Source organism: Parus major, chromosome 7, assembly GCF_001522545.3.
Source record: "Parus major isolate Abel chromosome 7, Parus_major1.1, whole genome shotgun sequence".
Lineage (NCBI taxonomy): Eukaryota > Metazoa > Chordata > Aves > Passeriformes > Paridae > Parus > Parus major.
This window is the reverse complement of record NC_031776.1, coordinates 33,216,956-33,236,671: the sequence shown is the minus strand read 5'-3', so window position 1 is coordinate 33,236,671 and position 19,716 is coordinate 33,216,956. Positions and strand designations below refer to the sequence as shown.

The 19,716-nt window shown below is 41.9% G+C and overlaps 1 protein-coding gene across 1 annotated transcript in view; it reads left to right on the top strand.

Moving 5' to 3' along the window:
• The first annotated feature begins 34 nt into the window (after positions 1-34).
• The window catches only part of LRP1B (LDL receptor related protein 1B), a 620,609-nt gene continuing 600,927 nt past the window's right edge, over positions 35-19,716 (top strand). The window contains exon 1 of the mRNA XM_015635304.2: positions 35-192. Within this exon, the coding sequence (XP_015490790.1) occupies positions 111-192 (82 nt within the window). The 5' untranslated portion in view covers positions 35-110. The remainder of the gene's footprint in view (positions 193-19,716) is intronic.

Here is a 19,716-nt window from a genome sequence, read left to right as displayed (position 1 = left end):
TCCGCAAAGTGCCGGCGGTGCCGCCGCGCCTCCTCCCGCACGGGCTCTGCCGCCCCGCACCCGCGGCCGACAGGCTCGGCTCCTGCCTCTTCTCCCGCACGCCCGCCGCGATGTCCGCGCTCCTTCTGGCCCTGGCGGCGCTCTGGGGATTACCGCCCGTCGCCGAGGCGCTGGAAGCGGCAGCCCGCGGAGGTAAGGCGCGTACGTGGAGAGGTGCGGAGCCGCGGAACTTCCCGCCGCTTCTGCTCGGGAAGTTTTGCTCCCTTGCGCCTTGCGCGGACGGGCGCGGCCGCGGAGCGCACCCATCACCGCGCTCCCATCACCGCGCTCCCATCACCGCGCTCCCATCACCGCGCTCCCATCACCGCGCTCCCATCACCGCGCTCCCATCACCGCGCTCCATCACCGCGCTCCCATCACCGCGCTCCATCACCGCGCTCCATCACCGCGCTCCATCACCGCGCTCCATCACCGCGCTCCATCACCGCGCTCCCATCACCGCGCTCCATCACCGCGCTCCATCACCGCACTCCATCACCGCACTCCATCACCGCGCTCCATCACCGCACTCCATCACCGCGCTCCCGCACGCCTGGACTGCGGGCGCGCCGCGCTGGGTTGGGGGCGAACCTTGGCGGCGGCGAATACACGGGGGCTTGGAGCGGGATGATGTCCCCAATGGTCCCGATGGCCTCACCGGGTACGAGCCGCGGGGTGCGATCCGCCACGGGCGGGAAGAGCCGCTGCTGCCGGCGACCCCTCCGGTCCCGGCCGTGGCTCCCCGAGGCAGCCCCGCGGCCGGCGGAGATGTGCCGCAGGAAGGGCGAGCGCCCTCCGCTTCCCACAGCCTTCCAAAAGTTCCCTCTTCAATGTCCCCGAGTTGCCGCTCGCTCAGTGCCTGAACTTGCATTTGGGCACGGGGGCTCGGGGCCCCGCAGCCGCGGGGTGGGCGATCACGGAACTTCCAACTCTGTTCTGCTCAGAGAAGTCCCCGATCCAAGAGGGTTGCGGTTCCCCTGCCGGAGCGGGGCTCGGGGTTTAGTGTCGCTTATTGCGCTGTCACCAGAGCGCTCTCATTTTGCTGCGAGATGTTTGAATTGGATATTATCTAAGTATAGCCCAAGTCCGCCTTCTGTGTGGCTCAGGTGCGGGAACGGCGGTGTGCTGCTCTGACTCAGGTTTTCTTACCGCTGTAGAAAACCCTGCTCACCAGAAAATTGTCTGTCGGCTTGTAGCCCTTCAGCTCCCAAACTGCGTGGTCTCATGAATGAGATGCCCAGGGTGGTGGTGTACGCAGTCTGCGAGGGTTTAGTTAGATTTCAGTAGAAATGTAACTCTCTAAAGTCTTGAATTCTCACTGTTAGACATCCAGCTCCTCTCCATCACGTACACATTACCTACTAAATTGTTTACTAACTGCTCACAACTCGTCTGGGTGAGTGCGGATGCCTCCGCACAGTCGGTCTGGGCTATAGATCTCTGCTTCAGTCGAACTACCGAACCTCTCCCGTCCCTTTCCCATGTAGCTATCAGAATTACATAGGTGATTCATGCTGCGAATATGAGAAATAACTACCTCTCAACGAGAAAAGTATTGCTGCAGCATCACAAACTTGCATGTTTAAAACACTGCATCATCACAAGGTGCAGGGATATTGCGAGGAAATGAGGATAGTATTCCATAGAACTGCACTTGGACAGCCAGAGAGGAAAGGTTCTCAGCAAACCTTTTCAGTTTTATGAAGGTACATATGCTTTTGCTTTGGTTCAAAAAGATTCGTGGTCGTGGTAGTGCTTGTTTGATGGAAAATATTTCAAGAACTTTCCATGGTATTCACAGAACAGTCAGATTAGATTTCAGCAACTGTAGCTTGCATCTGATCTTATGAATAAAAATCAAACTTCCAAATATTTCGTGGAATTGTTTTGAAAACTGATTTGTCGCTCTGTATTTCTTCATAGCAGTAAGCAAGTGTCAGTTATGCATGAATATTAATTTCTGGTGTTGAAATTTTAATTTTACTTTTTTTTTTTTTTATAGTTACCTTGCTCTGATTTACTGTTTCAAAAAAAAAAAAACCAACAAAAAAACCCTAAAAAAAAAAGGTGCTGTCAGCTTATATTAAAATCAATCCTATCTTAAAAGGCAACATCCTTGTAAATCATACCAGCCCCAAAAGTGGGATAAATCAAATTTACTTAGAATCAACTAACTCATCATATCATAATGTCATGTCTTATCAAAACTGAGCACTGCACAAATTAGGACTTAAAAGGCATTTTGTTTAAAAAAAAAAAAAAGTCAAGTGGTCTCAACCTAAAAGGGATTCAGGATGAGGCATCCAGAAAGGGAATTACATTTACACATCAGATAAACTTTATGATACAGTGCAAAAATTATTGACCATACCAAGCTGATTTTCCTTTACAGGAGGAAATTCTGAGTCACTGGAGCATGCTAAGCTTAATGTATGTGAAAGGCACTGAAATTTGGAATGCACTGAGGCTCACCATAGGTAATAAGAGAATTGGGAAAATGTCATGGGTTGAGTTAATAGCTGTGTTGTGGTAGCCATGGTAATATAAAATATTAGTGAGGGGCTGTAGGGAGAGGTAACACTTTCTCTTAGATCACTGGGCAACATCAGGAGGAGAAAAAGGGGTGGGGGAGAACCCCAACAAAGTTTGGATTATCTAAGCCCTTTTCTCTAGGTTTAAAATACAATTAAAATTTTTCAGTCTTATCAGGTCTGTCCTCAGCCAGGTTACAGGTCCTCCAAGTTCATGTATATAAAAAAATTGTGAAGAGAAAATTATGTGGAGAGGGGGAGATGGAAATGAGATGGAAAAGGGAAGTGAGCAGAAGGGAATGCAGCCAGGAGAGTGTGGTAGGATAAGGGCTAAGTCCTGCTGCAGCTGAGGTTGTGCCACTGAAGCCACAAAGAGGCGATTTCCTTTCCTTCTGCTTCAGTCAGTTCTTTCAGAGGAAACGGATGGAGCCAGGTTCCTTGCAACACTTGCAACTCCTTCACAGTTTAGCTGCAACAAACGAGTTTCAGGAGCCTGAGAAAAACCTTGCGAACCGTTTGGGAAGCTGAGAAGGCAACATTTGTTACCTGCTCTCCCTACAGACGCTCGAGGGAACTTCACAGGTCCCATCGGTGCTCTGTGGTTCTGGTGGGCGTTTCCTTCCCACAGCTCTTCCCAGCCTTGGAGCTTCACTCTGCTCCCTGCCTGGGCTCCTACACCCTTTTTTGTCATCCTTGATTTTTGTGTCTGCTGCTGTGAACGTCATCACATAGATCCACTGCACGGAGTGATTACCTAGAGGTGATCCAAATTGCAGAGATGCCCCGGATAATGGGAGTTTAACTGGATAATCTCGGTGCTGTCAGTGAGATGTGTATCCACACTAGTATTAATGAGTTGCATTGCTCATTATTAATCGACTTGCTGTCTGTGCTGAGGCTTGCTTGTGTTGGGTTTTGGTGGCACGTCACTGCTGTCAGCAGCACTGAGCCTCTGTCTTCTCCCACTCTTTCATGTGTGCTTTTAGTGTTTTGGAGCTCTCAGGCAGATGCTGGCATGGTGGAACAGCAAAGTCTTGCAGACAAGAGATGCTCCTGAAAGGGGAGACTTTGTATGGGATGGGAAAACTTTGTCACATAACTTAAAACTCAAGTTCATGAGTGATGGCATATCACATGTTTTTGTTGGCTTTTTTTTTTTTTTTGGCTAATTTTAAAACTGTTTTTTAGAAGGAATGACAAATCTTCATGAATTTTTTCTGTAGTCACAAAAACACTTCCAAAACTTCTGTCTTCATCCCACTTAGCAGGGAATTTATTGTTCTTGCAGTGTCCTTTGACCGTATTTAAGTGAAATCTGAAAGCAAATTACTTTGAAATTGAATTTTTAGGCTTGAGGTTAGGCTAGTGGGAGTTTCGATTTCTCACCCCTGTGGCAGAAATACAAACCAGGTGAGATAAATTTGTCTCCTTGGGATGACTGCTGATGGCCTTCATTCCCTGGTAAGGTGCCACAGCAGGTGACTCTGCACCGGGAGCCTTTACAATACAACTTTGTCGTTATTAGCAGCTTAATGCTGGAAACTGGGTGTACCAGCACTGCTGTACTTCACCAGACTGAGCTCCAGCTTGGCCATCTGTTGGAAAGTGTTCTTGAAAAAAACCTAAAAAAGCTGTTTCTGTGCTGTACTACAGAGGTGTATGTTCCCACAGTTAACTTTGTTGTGCTTTGAACATAGATAATAAGTATTAGTATCTTATGTGCAAAAGAGATGCTTCCAAGGTCACAGTGACTTTGCTGTTTATTTATTTACCCTAAAAGAATTATTACTTAAGAACGTGCCCATCGTTAGAGAGGCAAAATTACAGAAGAGAGTGAAAATATGTCAAGGAATTTGGGGTAGTTCATTGCAGGATGTGTGATAAGGGTTAATTAAAGTCAGAAATTGTGGAAGATGTCCACAATTGCAGTTTCAGTGGCTGGCTGGTTTTGGAGGCACTCAGTGATGTCTGTCTGCCCTCAGCTGAGTGTGTGAGTGCACACACAAACCCCTGGCACTCCTGGAGCCTGAGCAGGCTCTGTGTGTGGGTTTCTGTGAACTGACATGCACATTCTCCCTTACCTGGGTTGTTCCTTTAAGTTCAGAGATCTCCAAGAGCTGCAGTTTAGTAAAAAGAAAGTGGTAGAAACGCACAAAGTATTTAAAGGCTAAGCTGCATTTCAAAGTTCAAAACTAGGTGTTTGATGTGAAAAGACTATGTGTAAACTTGTTCAGCAGCAAGCCTTTTACTAATTTATCACAGCAGTTCTGTGGCAGGTTGAAGGAGCTGTCCTCCAAAGGCTTGGAGAGAAGCTCTCACCACACACAGTTCTTCCTTTGAGGAGCTGTGTGATGGCTGCTATGTAAATCTAAGCATATGCCATACCTTTGAGGTTCATATGGACCCCAATCTTTCTGCATTTAAATTGGCAAAACTCACATTGACTTCAGTCTGCAGGTCAGAGAGAGTGTTCCTCCAGCACCTTCTTGCAGGTCCTTTACTGGTAATTTGCAGTTGTAGTTATTAGGTTTCTCCATTTTGCATTGGCTCTAAGGACTTAAGTAATTGTAACTCGTGAATTTAGAATTACGGCTTTCTCTAGAAAGGCTGGTAATTTAGATAATAGAACATTATTTTTGTTGCAGTACCATATTTGGAATCCCAGCATGTTGTTGCTTTTTCCTTAGTTTTTATGTATTAATCTGTTGCTTAATAGTCTTGTTCTTCAAATGAAATTAAAAAAAAATTTGCTAAGAGAAGTCATTTTAATTGCACTTCCTCAAAACATTCTTAATGATGAACAGTTAAGATGAAAATAGCAGAACTTGGCTACTTCTTAGCGAGTCATACAGACTATTGAGTCTGTATTTAATGTCAGTTTGGGCTAAGTGTAGACATTGCAGAACTAGGTCTTAAATTTGTAAGTGCAATTAGGAACTAATTGGGTTTCTTTAAAAATGTAATTACTCAAATAATGACTTTGCACCTTCTGTCCAACCCACTAGTTTGTTTTTTAATTGAGCAAGTTGAATCTTTTCCCCCTTAAATTATCTCTATCCAAGAGATGAAAATATTTGTAAACTTATCCCAGCTAGCTAGCCCGTTGTTGACCATAATGGGACAAATTCCCAAGATGTACCAAAACATAGGGCTGTAAAGTGATACAAATCTTCTTTTTTAAGCAGTTGGTAAAGTGAAAAAACCAGGACTTGTTGCTGTAGAATCAGCTGCCCATCCTAGCTGTGGTCCTGCTGACAGGATTCCTTTGGTGAGGATGCTCCGGAGCCTCTACAGGAGGGAAGGGCATTTTCCCATGGGTGCTGGGCTGTGTGAGAGCAGGATTGGATCTTAGTAATGGAATTCCAATAAAATTCAGTCAGTGCCTTTTAATTAGATTTAATGGGAACTGGGAAGGATCATTAGAGATAAACACATGCTTTTGCCAGTAATACGTTCACTATGTTATTAATCTGATTTAATTTGCAAGATCCACATAGCAGGAGTATGATTTTTCTCTGTACCTGGGAAGTGTTACATGAGCCCATTATATCTTGTTGTTGTATATGTCATGGCTTCCCAAAATACAAATGCAGAATTGGGGTTGGGCTCCATGTGTGGTGGTTATGAACTCTGGCAGTGTGAGGGTAGATCTGCATGCTGGAGAGAAGGCTGTTTGTCTCTTTAGAAACCACATTTTTATTGACCATTTTGCTATAAATTGCAATGGTGTATTAATAACAAAACACTGCAATATGCAGAGTGTGCTGCTAAGTAATAGGGCTTTTTAGAGATGATGTAATGCCAGTCTGGAAGTGAGGTACGCCTGGAGATTTTTATTTCCATGCAGTTGGAAATACAGCCTAATTCTCTGAGGCGGAAAAACAGATTACAGCATTACGAGTTCTAGATATGGTACGTTGCATCCTGAAATGCGCTTCCCAAGCCGCCTGATGCTCCTAAACACCTCTCCTGCTGCTTCCTGCTGAGTGATGAGGCCTTCCAGAGGAGCCAGACAGCTGAAACTCAGCTTCGCTTCAGAAACAAGGATGTACCTGCTTCCTTTTCTTGGAAATACCCATGTATTTTGGGCTATCTATTGCCTGGTTGTCTGTAGGACATCCCTTGGTAACTTTTGGGCATGGCACTCGAATGACTTATGCTTCAAGTGCAGTAGAATAAATGATAGAAGCTGAAATCTAAGACTTGAAAATAATATCTATAATTCCTCAAAGTTTTCACTACTGTAGAGCTCTGCTTTTAACAGCAGTTCATAAGGGTCACTTGTTTTTCCTCGAATGAGCAGAGCGATTAAAAAGGTGCAGTTTTGGTTTTTGCAGTGGTATTTTGGGGTGGGGATGGGTCGTGTGTAGGCAAGACAAATGCTGATGCAATGCTCTGCAAATGCAGTGGTTTTGTGAGGTGCTCTGCCTAGAAGATTGTTCTGTGAACACATGGATGTTCTCCCACAAAAATCTCATTGGCTTTCGTATAAAGCTTTGTGATTGTAATTCACCTGCCTGGAAACTAACAAAAATATTTTGACAGTGATACTTTTTAAAATCTAATTTTGATACTGTCAAATAGCTTAGGCTGATGTTTATAATGTTCTCAGAGGCTGTGATATGGTGTAGAACACTTGGGTCTCCAACTCCCTTAACAAGCAGGAAAGTATTTTTCCTCAAGCAAAGTTCTTCTGAATAATTCTAAGGCACTGGAAGTACCAAAAAAACACTATTTCTGATAGATCCCTCCCAGTATATAATTTTTTTTTTTTTTTAAATGCTGTCTCAGTGTGTAGTCATAAAAATGCAAGTTTGAAAAAGTTACACTAATGCCAGATCATGAAAAATCACAGCAATTTTCTAGATGATAGGTAGATTTCCACAAAACACCTGTCTCTTTTTGCTTGCAAATACAGTGAAGATAAAAGAAGAGAGAGCAAAGTAAGTTCATTGCTGGTTGGATGCTCTTTTGCATATGCAAACACACTGATTTACCCAAAGTATATTGGTATTTATGTAAAGCTGTGTGCTTAGGAAATCAAAGTGTGTCATTTGCCAATGAGACTTCTTCTCTGGAGCAAAACATTTTTTATATTTTGTAAACAAATAGATTTCAGACCTTCAACAAGACCACTGAAGTCAATGGATTCTTTGTTTTGTCCTTGATGTAATAGAATCAGGTTGCTTGTAAGTGTGAAGGAACTTTGAACAATTTTATTAAAATTTCACTGGAAATTCTTAATTAGAGGATCTCTAATTAAATTATGCCTTCCTGTGATGTCACAGGAAAAAAACAGAGAAAATTCCAGACAGCTCAATATGCTGTGTATGGTCTGCTACTTTCAAGTCATTAGGTTGGTTAAACCTAATTTTTTTTTCTGTACAGAGGAATCTGCTGGTCTTCTACACGATGCACTACCCTTTTCTTCATGAAAAATGTATATTGGCTTTGGAGATGTGGAAGGATTAGAAAGGTGGCACCTTCTCACTCAGCACATCAGTTCCCTACGAATCTTTGCAGATTTATCCAAGGATGAGCAAGCTTGTCCTTCTTTTGGAACCTGTCCTAAAGCAGCTGTTTTTCCAGGAGTATTTAGTAAAGTATAAGGAGGGTTAGGTCAAGCCTGTGGGCTCTCCAGTGCTGATGGTCATATACCTCCTGGAAGGAAACTGGCCTGCCTTCCAAATTAATCAGAAACACTTGGTTTAAAATAGGTTAATTTTGTTTAACTGTTGAAGTTGTTTCTTTCTGAGGGATGTTTGCAGGCAGTGAGAGTTTAAGAGTGCAAGGAGTGGAGGAAGGCTGCAAAATGGAATTTGTTCCCGCTGGGCCCACATCCTCAGCCAAGCATTTTTATTTTTATATTTAGATTTCAGAAAGAATGGTGAGCAGCAAATGGTTTCTCCATAGTGGTATCTTAAAGTAAGGAGTCTTAGGCAAAACTCTTGAGGCTGCAACATGAAATCCTGTTCAAGGGAGATGAAGCAGGTCGAGATTATAAAAGTGTGAAAACTTAAGCGCTGTCTCAGGCCTACAGCTCGTGGGTTGAATTGCTGGTATGTCTTTGGTAGAAACAGAGCTGTTCTGTGTTGGAGCAAAAAGATGTTTTGGAGGCTCACCTGAGCAGGTGATACTGTAGGGCTGCTGTAAATCACTTCTGTGAGAATATATTGCACGTATATACATATGTATATAAAGCCTTGGCTGTAGAGAGGGAGCCATGAAAGGTGCTCTGCTAAGTACAGCAAAGCCAGGAGGGCTTTTTTCAGCAGATAGAATCTGATGCCCTGACCCAAGTGGCCCATTATCACATTTCTTCAAACTGGAGCAGGCTATTCAGGTCAGTGTGTGTGTGTACAGAGCCATCTGAATGAATTCCTCAGCTTGCACTTGCTGTGTTACATTTCTTTCTCTGGGTTTCCAGTGGCTGTGAGTTGAACAGAGTTGACAGTACACAATATTACCTATTTACTCTGTAGATTATACTCCTCTGGAGAATTGATGTCAGCTAATCTGCCACTTCTGCATTTTCAGAGACCTGTGAACTGCGTCTCCAGTATATTGCAGGAGAGTGTCAGATCTAAATTTATATAATTTTCTTATTTACCTCAGATTTCTGGGCCTCTGTGTCCAGGTCTCCAGCCTTTGACACTTATTTTGTCCTGTGAACGGTTTGCTTTCTGTGCAGAAATTCTCTGTCAGTATCCAATTTTGGCCACTCTTAGGGCGGTAAGAAGTTTCAAGCAGATGGTTGTCAACAGATGATGACAAAATTCTGAAATACGGCTCTGATACAAACTGTGAGGCTGAGTATTTAAAGCACATTCAAGTGTATAAAGCCTGCTTCTGCTCCTAATGCTATTGATACCTTTTCTGTGGAATATTCTCAGAACAATTCATAGGTTCCATACTTTTTTCTGAAAACAGCATTTCTCCCCGCACCAATTAGTGGTGTTCAGTAATGAGTATATGAACCATGTTATGATTTTATGTCAGTTAGAATTGTTAAATGCTCCTTGATGAAACCACGCTGATTTACATTAATTGGTGGCCTGTCTTCCCACAATGGCATCACACTGTGTCAGAAGTGCCTCACAAAAAGTTGTAATATAACTAAACTCTCAGTGATTGCCCATGATTGTCATTCCGCTGTTGACTGCTGCTCTGAAGACTTACCAGCAAAAGACTTCAAAATTTAGAAGAATTTAATAAGTGGCTGTGAGCCTTAGGAGCGTAACTAAAAGCATTTGCATAAAATGAGTGCTGAGACCTGGTAGGTGTGGCACAACTCAGATCCTTCCACTGCATCCCCTTTGCTAATCCAGCAGCTCAAAGTAATTTAAGTGCATTAAAGGCTGTTTACGTGTCTATGAAAAGCATGATGCAAATATGCAAATTCAAGAGCGTGTCTTCCACAAGTTTATATATCTTAATGAAAAATGTCAGAGCGTAATATATCAACAGTCTGCTTCGCCCCACAGTAGCCAGTTTTTTCTAAAGATAGCACAGCATGTCCTTGGTGTGCTACTAGGAGTAAATTAACACAGCAGAGTGCTTGTTCTTGAAGCCAGCTGATGATTCTTCTGCTAATTTTTGGGGAGGAAACACTTGTCTGCTGAGGGTGGTCATCTTGAACTGCTCACCACTGCCTGGTTATGCATGCACACAAATAAATTCCCCTCACTAGTATTAAAAAACAAAACAAACCAACCAAACTTTGTTTCATTTCATTTGGTATCCTGTTTTCTGTTGAGTGGAGAGGTTGCCCCACCTGAGTGGAAATCTTGGATTGTTTATCATGGGACACCTGAGAGGCATAAGCTGGCTCATAAGCTTTGTGCTGGTGAGTACTGGCCAGCAGAGTGGTGACTCCTACTGGTTTGCATCTGATTTCACCTCACGAATTCTGGTTTCATCTTGAGTAAGATACCCCTCTATTTTTTACCCCTCTATTTTTTCCTTTCTTTTCTTCCCTGTCCAATTTATCAAATCTCATGTCTGGGAAATTCCCTTTCAGCTTCAGGAGCCCAGGTGCTGCAGAGCTCATTGGAGAGTCACAGCTGTTGTTGGTTCAGGTGCCTGTCGAATGCTGTGTTTTCATTCGGGGTTTGCAGCCACAGAGGAAAAAAAGACAACTGGAAGTGAATGACAGAGGGTTACTTGTTAAATTACAGCATTATTTTATTTGGTAGGAAGCTAAAAAGGACATGTCCAGTACCAAAAAACCCTAACAGTCTCCACAGTGCTTCTGAACCAAAAAGCGCTTGTGTTGCTGAATATATGAAGAGTTAAGCAGCAAGATTTGGTATGTGCAAGTATTGTCTTTGATAAACCATGGGGAAATCAACATCTCTTCTTTCTTTCCTGAAAATACAGGAGGCTTCTTGAAGCGCTTGCTTTTGGGAATGAGTGTATTAGTGAAGAGTTCATGGATGATCCAGATCTAATTTTTATAGAAATGAATGGTAACCCACTGTGGGACTTCAAGTCTGTACAGGTGTATTTTACATTCACCTGCCTTATTCTAGACTTAAAGAATTCTTCTTTTTCTTTTTTTTTCCCCCACTGATAAATAACTGAGGGTTAAAAGTAACTCATCCCAATAGGAATCACTACCACTGTAAGAAGGGAAAAAAATAAAGAAGTCAGCAGCAGTGCAGTGATATTTCAATAACACCAACTAATCCCCCCATACTTCAGTAATAAAGTTGCATGGGTTGAAGTCAGCTTTCCTGTCAGCACCTTTCCATTGACACCTTTCTGTCAGAAGAGATGAAGTGAAGAGTAAAACTTATCTCTGTTTTCTCTTATGCTAAATGTATTCTGCAAAGCTTTGGTGAAATACAAAGCATGTGGACTTTTTGGATAGTGTTTGCATTTGGGACTTGTGGGAAAATTTATGTGAACTTTGTGCTGTAGGAATGATTGCCCTTTAAAGCAATTGGTTATATTTAATGTCAGTACATATCTCAAAACTGTATTTGAGGTGTAGAGTGCTCTGTTCTTTAGAGCTCTTGTTTTTAGGGGCAGAGTGTGTAATTATTGGTATAAAATGAGTTTTTACAGTTTGGCCAGCTTGGGTGCACAGACTCACGGCTTTTTTGCCCTGAGAGGTCTGTTAGTGTTTAAAAGCAACAGATAAACCCAAAACCCTGTCAAAGTAAGCCAGAGTACTTTGCAGTTGTCGGCTGAAACCGTCTAATAACATAGTCCAAAAGCTCATTAATATTGATTTTCTTAATTCTCTCAATAACCTGAACATTTGTTCTAATTACAAGAGGAATAAAAAGCAGACTAACAGGTTCTTAGATGTCAAAGTCTGTTGGACCACAAAGCATCCAAAAGGATATCCTTCAGAAGAAGTGGGAGGAATGAGTATGAATTTCATTAACCAGTAACAATATGCATACCCATAATGGGGGAAGAACACTTCTCCTTCTTGCTGGACCTCTGGGGCTCATACACGTGCCAAGGTCACAACTCCTGCCTCCCTTTGCAGCCTTTTCTACACAAGAGGCTGGGGAGAGTTTTGGAAAAACTGGTGAACTAGGTTTATTTTGAAAGGAAAATACCTGAACAGTTTGGTCTAGGTAAAGAACCTCTGGAAGGAGTATGATTGAGCTCCTGCTTCTCCTGTGATGGTGGTGGAGAAGCGTTGCTCGTGGTGTGGTCTTTGGTTCTTCATGTGAATGATGCAGGCATTAAGAATAGGATTCATTCTTGGAGTTGTTTTAAATGTGAGCTAAGTGTTCTCCTTAAGAAAAAAAAACAAACAGAAGAAAGCATTTGTATTTTTCTTGGTAGTCTTAAGTGTTCTAGAATGTTCTCTTTTGTCCTTAGTAACCCTTTGATTGTGAGAGAATCTGATCTGAGGTGTGCCTGCTGTGCTGCGGTGCTGCTGATCCTGGGGTGAGGGGTCAGGAATGGAGCTCTGACCCAGGGCTGTACCCTGGCTCCTCCCCAGGGGAGGGTGCCCCCACCCCAAACCTCATTCCCTGTCAGGGCCAGATGACCACACCGAGTTTGTGCTGGCTTTGAACCCAGGGAGGGAAAAGCTGTGCAGAGCTTGGGCACAGTCATACAGTCCTTGAGGCTGAGGCGTTCTTCCTCACACTCTCTTCATCAGGCAAGTGCTGATAAAGCTCAAGATCCCTCTTGAATTTCAGTGGAAACTTCTTTTGATGAAAACTGGCTAGTAATAGTCCAAGGAGAAATGGCCTCCCTGGAAAGGCAAGGTGTTGCTGAAGAAGGAAAATCCAAAGGATTTTCTTTTCTGAGTGCTGTGCTTCGTACACAGGAAGAAAGGAAAGGCTTCATCAATCTCCCTCTTATTAAACTGGCACAGCTAATATATTCTGCTAAAATGTGTTCATCATGCTGTTTAAAACAGCCAGGTTAGAAATCTACTGACAATAAATGAAGATTTATTGGTTTTTGTGTCATTGGGGCACCTAAGACAGGTTTGGAATACTAACTGGAATTTGTGAAAGGGGAAAAAAACTGTTTCAATGCCATTTAATTAACTATCTGGCCAATATTTCTCCCTTTTTATTGTAAAATCTGTAAGTTGCAACTGGCTGCAAATGTACTCTTGTGCAACTCTGCCAACATCTAGCAAATAAACACATTAATACAGAAAGTCTTGTACAGATCCATGTGTACTGGATAAAGCCATACCTTGAACTGCAGAGATGGCTTGTTTTAGCAAACCAGAAGATAATAATTGTCTTTTGTGTCTCTCTTGGTAAGTGTGGTTGTGCAGGGTAACTGAAATCAATGCAAATATGAGCAGTATTTTCTTTGTAACTGAAGTCATACCAGGAGCCTGATGTAAATAACCTATTTTATGTGAGTACCAGATACTTTTATTGCTTAGTCTCTGTATTACCTTGTTATTCTGATCAATACCACTGTAAGCTGTGATCCAAATACAGAGCTGCAAGTCTTCAAATTTCTACCAAAATCTGAATCAAGTTTGTAGATTAAGGCCTTATAAGATTTAATGAGGTTGAAAAAAAGTATTTTTTGGAGAGCTGATTTATGCAAGCATTCATGTAATTTGTCCAAGCAATCTTGACTGAGAGACAGCACTATGGATCATGACTTCAGACACTTTCTGGGATCCACAGAAGTTAAAAGTGGGAGGTTGTGTGCTTTGCTGGTCACTGTTCCTCTCCCAGTTTCCCATGGGAGGAGTGCTGCCCTGCATCTCCCTGACCTTTGAGGAGATCGTTCCTGCTCTTTGGGTAGCTGCAAGCACAAAGGGAAAATTGTGATTTCTTGTTACTCAAGGTCAAAGCACTGACACCAAATGAGTGGCTTGTGTTTTAGCTTAAAGTGCTGCAGACAGCACATTATGGGCAAGGATATGTAAAGCTCACTTTCACTGTGAGATCTACCAAAGGGGGGAATATCTGAGCCTGCCTCATGATGCATAAAATGCTGTGGCAAGCAACTGTTTTGGGGAGATGGAGACCAAGTTTGGAAGCATTTAAAAGAACTAAAAGAAATCCAAAGCTATTGAATCAACTTTATTCTCTTTCTTGCAGCTTCCAGCTCTCTTGCAGTCCCTCTGGTCAGGCTTCCAGTGGGAGCTCTTGGGTTGAAAGGTTAACAACTCATTTACTAAGCAGTGCCATTTTCTTTCATTTTTCATCTGCAATTATCTCTACTCCTCTAAAAACTGAAAGGCCCTTCCAAAACATATTGTACTGCTGCATTATTGCTGTCAATTAGTTATTAAATCATAGATCTTTAAAAGTGAAATCCAAATATACATGAATTTATTCAGCTGCTGCACAGCCACTCCTTTAGAGAAGTGATGAGTATCATATCCAGGCAGCTCTGAATATTGGCAGATGTTTCTTTCTAAGGATCATAATGTTCATTTGAATTGTCATTTTTGGGGGATTCTGGGGAAAAGATGGATACTGCAGGAAGCACCTTGAGGATGGTGCAGTAGAGGAGCAGAGCAGATCCTACTGTGGGGTTGTTTGTGGGGTGTGAGCTGCTGGGGTAAGAGCTCCGTGTGAGAGCTGGAGACAATTGGTGTGAGCAGCTGAGATGGTGATGCCTTCTATGTAGGGGTGCTAAGATAAAAAAAAAAAACATATCCTGAGCCCTGGTTAGAGGGATGGTGGCAAGGAAAGAAGAATTGCCAAGAACTTGAAAATCATAGGCTTAAAGACTGAAATAGTGGTGTGGTGGTTTCAGGGAATGGAAGATGATGAGGGAAAAAGCCAGATTTTTTCACAGTTGTTTGATATGGTATTCGTGTTAATTTATGAATTCCTTAAATTAGCAGTTTCACTTTTCTGCTGTCTACTATACTTTGACTCTTAACTGAATTAAGTCACATTATAAATGACATCTTTCCACAGTTGGAATACAGGTTAGCACTCCCAGGAGGGGTGCTTTAATGAGGTTGTTGCTATGACAGCTCAGCTTCAGGCAGCACATGTGCCACTTTGAAATACCCTCTCTCCCCTCAAAACATTGCAGGAACTTCTGTGAGGGCATTTTAGAACTCCCCTTTCAGTGCAATTTATGATCAGAACTTTGTATTTCTCTTCTCCCAGTAATGCAGCTGAGGTTTTGTGTTTGTTTCTGCTTTTATTCCTGCAATGTTAATAACAGTGCATGACTTGACAAGTTAAAGAAACTAGGAGGTGTTGATTCTTTGGCAATTTCAAAGAATGCTCTGAGGAGGAGTCATAACATTTACTGAAAGAACAGGTGCAAACACTAGTGTTGACAGTGGAAATGTATGGGGCCTGCACTTCTGAAATTCACATCAAAGAACTTCACAATGGATGGAAATTGTTTATTACCTACTCGGACACCCGGTAGGAATACAGACATTCCTGTTGGGATACAGCCTTGTAGGTGGCTGCAGGGATTTGCCTCTGCAGCCTGTGGTCTGTGGCCAGGCTGTGCAATGGCTCTCAGTACCTCAAAGATGTTAAATCATGCAGTTGTATTTTTCAGAAAGACTCTGAGGTTGTATTTGCTTTGCCATTGCTGTCTGCTAGAAACATGAGGCTGCCTGGGAAGGAGAAAAAAGTTTTTCCTCTTAGAAACCAATTCACTCCATCCCTACCTTTCTTCACGGGCTCTGCTCTTGTCCAGTGCCAGCTTTTGCACAGTTAAATGTGGCGAAGATCTTGGTCAAGCCCAAGTCTTTGAACCTCAGTGTGGTCCAGACAAAGACTGACACTAGATTTCTGGGGAAAATGAAAAAAAACCCAAAAAACCCAAACCAAAACAAACAAACAAAAAAAGAGCAGAATTCCTTACCAGAGTTCAACAAAATTATTCCATGAAGATGTTGGAACAGCCTTTAGGATGGGTGGTGTCAGAGTAAGCACTCTGTATTGTGAGTATTGCTCAGTTGTTGCTTGCCCATGAAATGACAAAATGTCATATTTAAACTCAATTGAGCAGCTCTAAAATGTATTTCTGCTGTCTCAGTGTTTCCTAGTTGTTTTGTAGACACAAGAGACTTTATTGTTGAGACTCCTCTTCCTTCCAAGCTCTGAATGTGAGTTTTCAGATGTATGATTTTGACATAAGAAAGGAGTCATAGACAAATCTGACATGACTTATTTAAATATTGCCTTAAACACTGGCCTGGATGAAAAGGCTTTTTCCCTTTCCAAAGGTATTCACTTTTCTTGTTTGCTTAGCTGTGAATTGTTGCAGTTGCTTCTCATTGGCTGTGTCTGCATTCAGCAGTGGATGCTCTGCCACCTCAGTAGCTGTTGGAAATAAATTTCTTTGCCACTGCTCATGTCAGTGAAGTTAAACCCAGGGAGATGCTCAGCTACTATATAACCAGAAAGCTTTGCCATTTTGAAGTTATTTGGCTTAAAAGATTGTTTTTGTTTTGTTTGCTACTGCTTTAGAAGCTGTGCACTATAATGATCTGGATTCATTTCTTTAGAGTGTTTTATTGAAAGCTAAAACACCTCTTACTAAAGAGTAAAAAGCCTGGCTTTATAAATCAATGCTTCATTGTATGTATTATGCTATTTACAACTCATCCAAGTATAGTAAATTTTTACAAATGCAAAATCATTCAGCTGTATCCAGATTGGTTTAAAAGGTGCTGATGAGAACACTTAAGTTTTTTGCAGGTTCTGATAATACTGTTTGCCATAATTGTCCTTGTCCCAGTTCCTTTCTGTGATCACGCTGAAAGTGCAATTTATCTGTAATTTTAATGACTAGTAAATAGGTCCAAATATTCCACACATTATGCTCTTTTTCCTATTCTCTATTTGACTTGCTTGGCCATTAGTGCCACTTATTCTCAGATCATAATGTTGCCTTCTCTGGTAAGAAGGTGAGATGGAGATTAGGAGGTTTTACCCTCGCAGAAAAACACAGCAGAAAAAGCAAACCCAGCACCCAGGGTGCCTCAACAAAAGGAGACCAGATGCAGAGTGAAAAGCACATGGTGCAGATTCTGGCTTCTCCCTGCAAAGATTGCTACAAGAACAGAAAGCACGCTGTGATTTATTCTCGTGGCAAAAAAAAAACGCAAATGGAACAAAGAGTACAGAAATCTCAATATGTTGTTGCTAATACAATTTACATTTAGAACAGTGTGTCCTCCTTCACCACCATGCTCTGTTTGAACATAGCTAAGTTCAACTAGTCTATAGCTTGAACTGCAGACAGAACTTCCACTAAATGAACATCTAATACTTGATTGTAATAATATAGCTTCTAAAAAAAAATTCCTCATGTATTATATTTGTTCAGTAATCTCCGTGTATAATATTATCAAATTATTATGCTGTCTCTCAAAGACATAAATCATATCATTTTTACACTGACCAGAAAATGACTTGCACTTAATGACATGTTTATCTTTGTATATATGGTAGATTTTAAATTAAAGAGTTCCAGACATAATTTTCCTAATATTTGGTAATCCATCTTTACTTAAAATGTTAATTGCTAATCCAGGCATCACACAGAGAACAATCAGCCTACAGTAAACTGTGCCTTATTTGCAGAAGGATGAAACCCATGCATTTACATGTCAGTCTGCTCCTCTGAGTTGCAGTGTCTTCACCTTTCATGTGTGATAACCAACTAAAAACATATTGTTGAGTTATTGTACTCATTGTTTATCTCCAGATGAGGCTGTGGGAGAGTCCAAGGGGGGCATGGAGTTAATTTAGTACTAGTTAAAAATTCCCAAAGTAGGGCCTGAAGTACTTTGATGGGATTTCTTTGTCCAGAATGGGTTCTGCCAGTGCTGCTGCAGCTGAAGTTGCCTCTGACAGTTCTGGGATAGAAAACACTGCTGAAATCATGTCCTGTGTAGCCAAGAACAAAACTCCCTCTGTGTCTGAGCCCTGTATTCCAGAAGTCAGGCCCAGTCCATCTTGTTTTCCAGCCAAGGGTTAGGGAAGGTAAAGTCAGCTAGATGGAAGTTTTACTTGTCATGGAAAAAAAGTGTATTAAGATTAACTTGCTTGGGAGGGCTGGGGTGAGGAAGATCCCTTTGTGCTTTTCCTCACTTAAGGAACTTCACTCATCCAGTCTGTGTGCAGCTGAGTTTACTGATATTTTTATTTGTAATGCTCCATACAAAGAGTTCCAACACTTCATACTTAGCAAGAAATAATCCTGTGATTCCCTGTGCAAAGTTGCACATGTAGCTGCAAGTCTTTTGTTTGTGTACATGAATTAAAATACCTTGTTAACAGAAAGTAATTACAATCTCGGTGACTGAAAAGATTGTTATTCTTGTAAAAATTAGGAAATACAAGTTGTTCAGATTTTTTCCCTTGTATATATATATTTCATCTGTCATTAATGACATTGTTAGGGACAATTCAATTGAAACATATTTCATGTGATTTTTTCAAAGTTGTCATGTCCAAATTTCAAACTCCTTAAATCACACAGGAATTTTCAGGCAAAGCCATATAATTAATGAGGAAAATAAAGACTTGCCTATAGTGTGCCATCTGTTGATTTTTATTTAATTGGAAACTAATTTTCATAAGTCTGTCTCACTTATACAAAATGTATACTAATAGGCTATAAAAAAGAGTATTTTTTAAAGTCTGAGAGGAAAAACATTTTGCCAAATACATCTAGAATATTAACTATTGCTAAATAGTATTTCACAAAAATCACATCTCTTGATTCCAGAAGCCTTAACAATCTGTTCCTATTTGGGGTTTGTCAGAATACTACTGGAAGGGCTTGAGCTTTTGGGTTTTGGATGTACTTTCTTCATTTTTTAGCCTGTTCATTTTTTCATCAAAGGAGGTCACCTCTTCACCTTTCTTTTAATCTTTCCTCCCTTTCATTCCCCTTATTCCAGTGTTCTTTCCAGCTTGTGAAAGTCACTTAATCTCTGTTTGAAACTGTACCTGATTTGCTCCGGCAGCACGGCTTCTCTCTTAGCAAGTTCATCCACATGGATAAAGAGGAGGATGCCTTTGACATTTCTGCTGTACCAGGAGGATGCAGCCATGCCTTGTCCAAGAGCTACAAACAAGAGGTTATTTTAGGAATGCTATGGATTTATGTGAATCGCTGCCTTGGTTTGCAGTCACTCCGTCTTTGAGACGTGTTGGAATATCTGCTATCGGTGCATGAATAATCCTGCTATTTATAACCTTTTGCAGGCATCATGAGAGGCCTCTCCTGGCCCTGGACAGCAGGAGAGGCAGTTTGCCCACATGGAAATTGTCTTTGTTTTGATTCCTCGCTAAAAACAGTCCAAGTTCCACCGCTCCTCAAGGTGAGGTGGTGTTTGTGAGCTGCTCCTTGGCCAGGCAGAGCTCTCTGCAGAGCAGCCTGTGCCCAGGTGAGCCCAAAGCCAGGCTCCTGGGGGAGCTCTTGTCTTTCCCATGCCAAGTCCTTAAACCATCTCAGCTATAAGCTTGAAAACAAACATGGTGAAAACATACCATCCTTCCACCTGGCATCCTTATTCCTGCAACCTGCTTGGAAATGGATTTTCTTCTCCATGGTCTCCTTATGTCTGGTCTGCTGAGCACAGGCAGGGTGCTGGGATTCTAGAGCTCACTCTCTTGTGCCTCACTTGTATTATTTCCTTTTGTTCTTAGCGAGACACGGCAGATTAAGAATTGCTTCCTCTTCCCCTTGCATG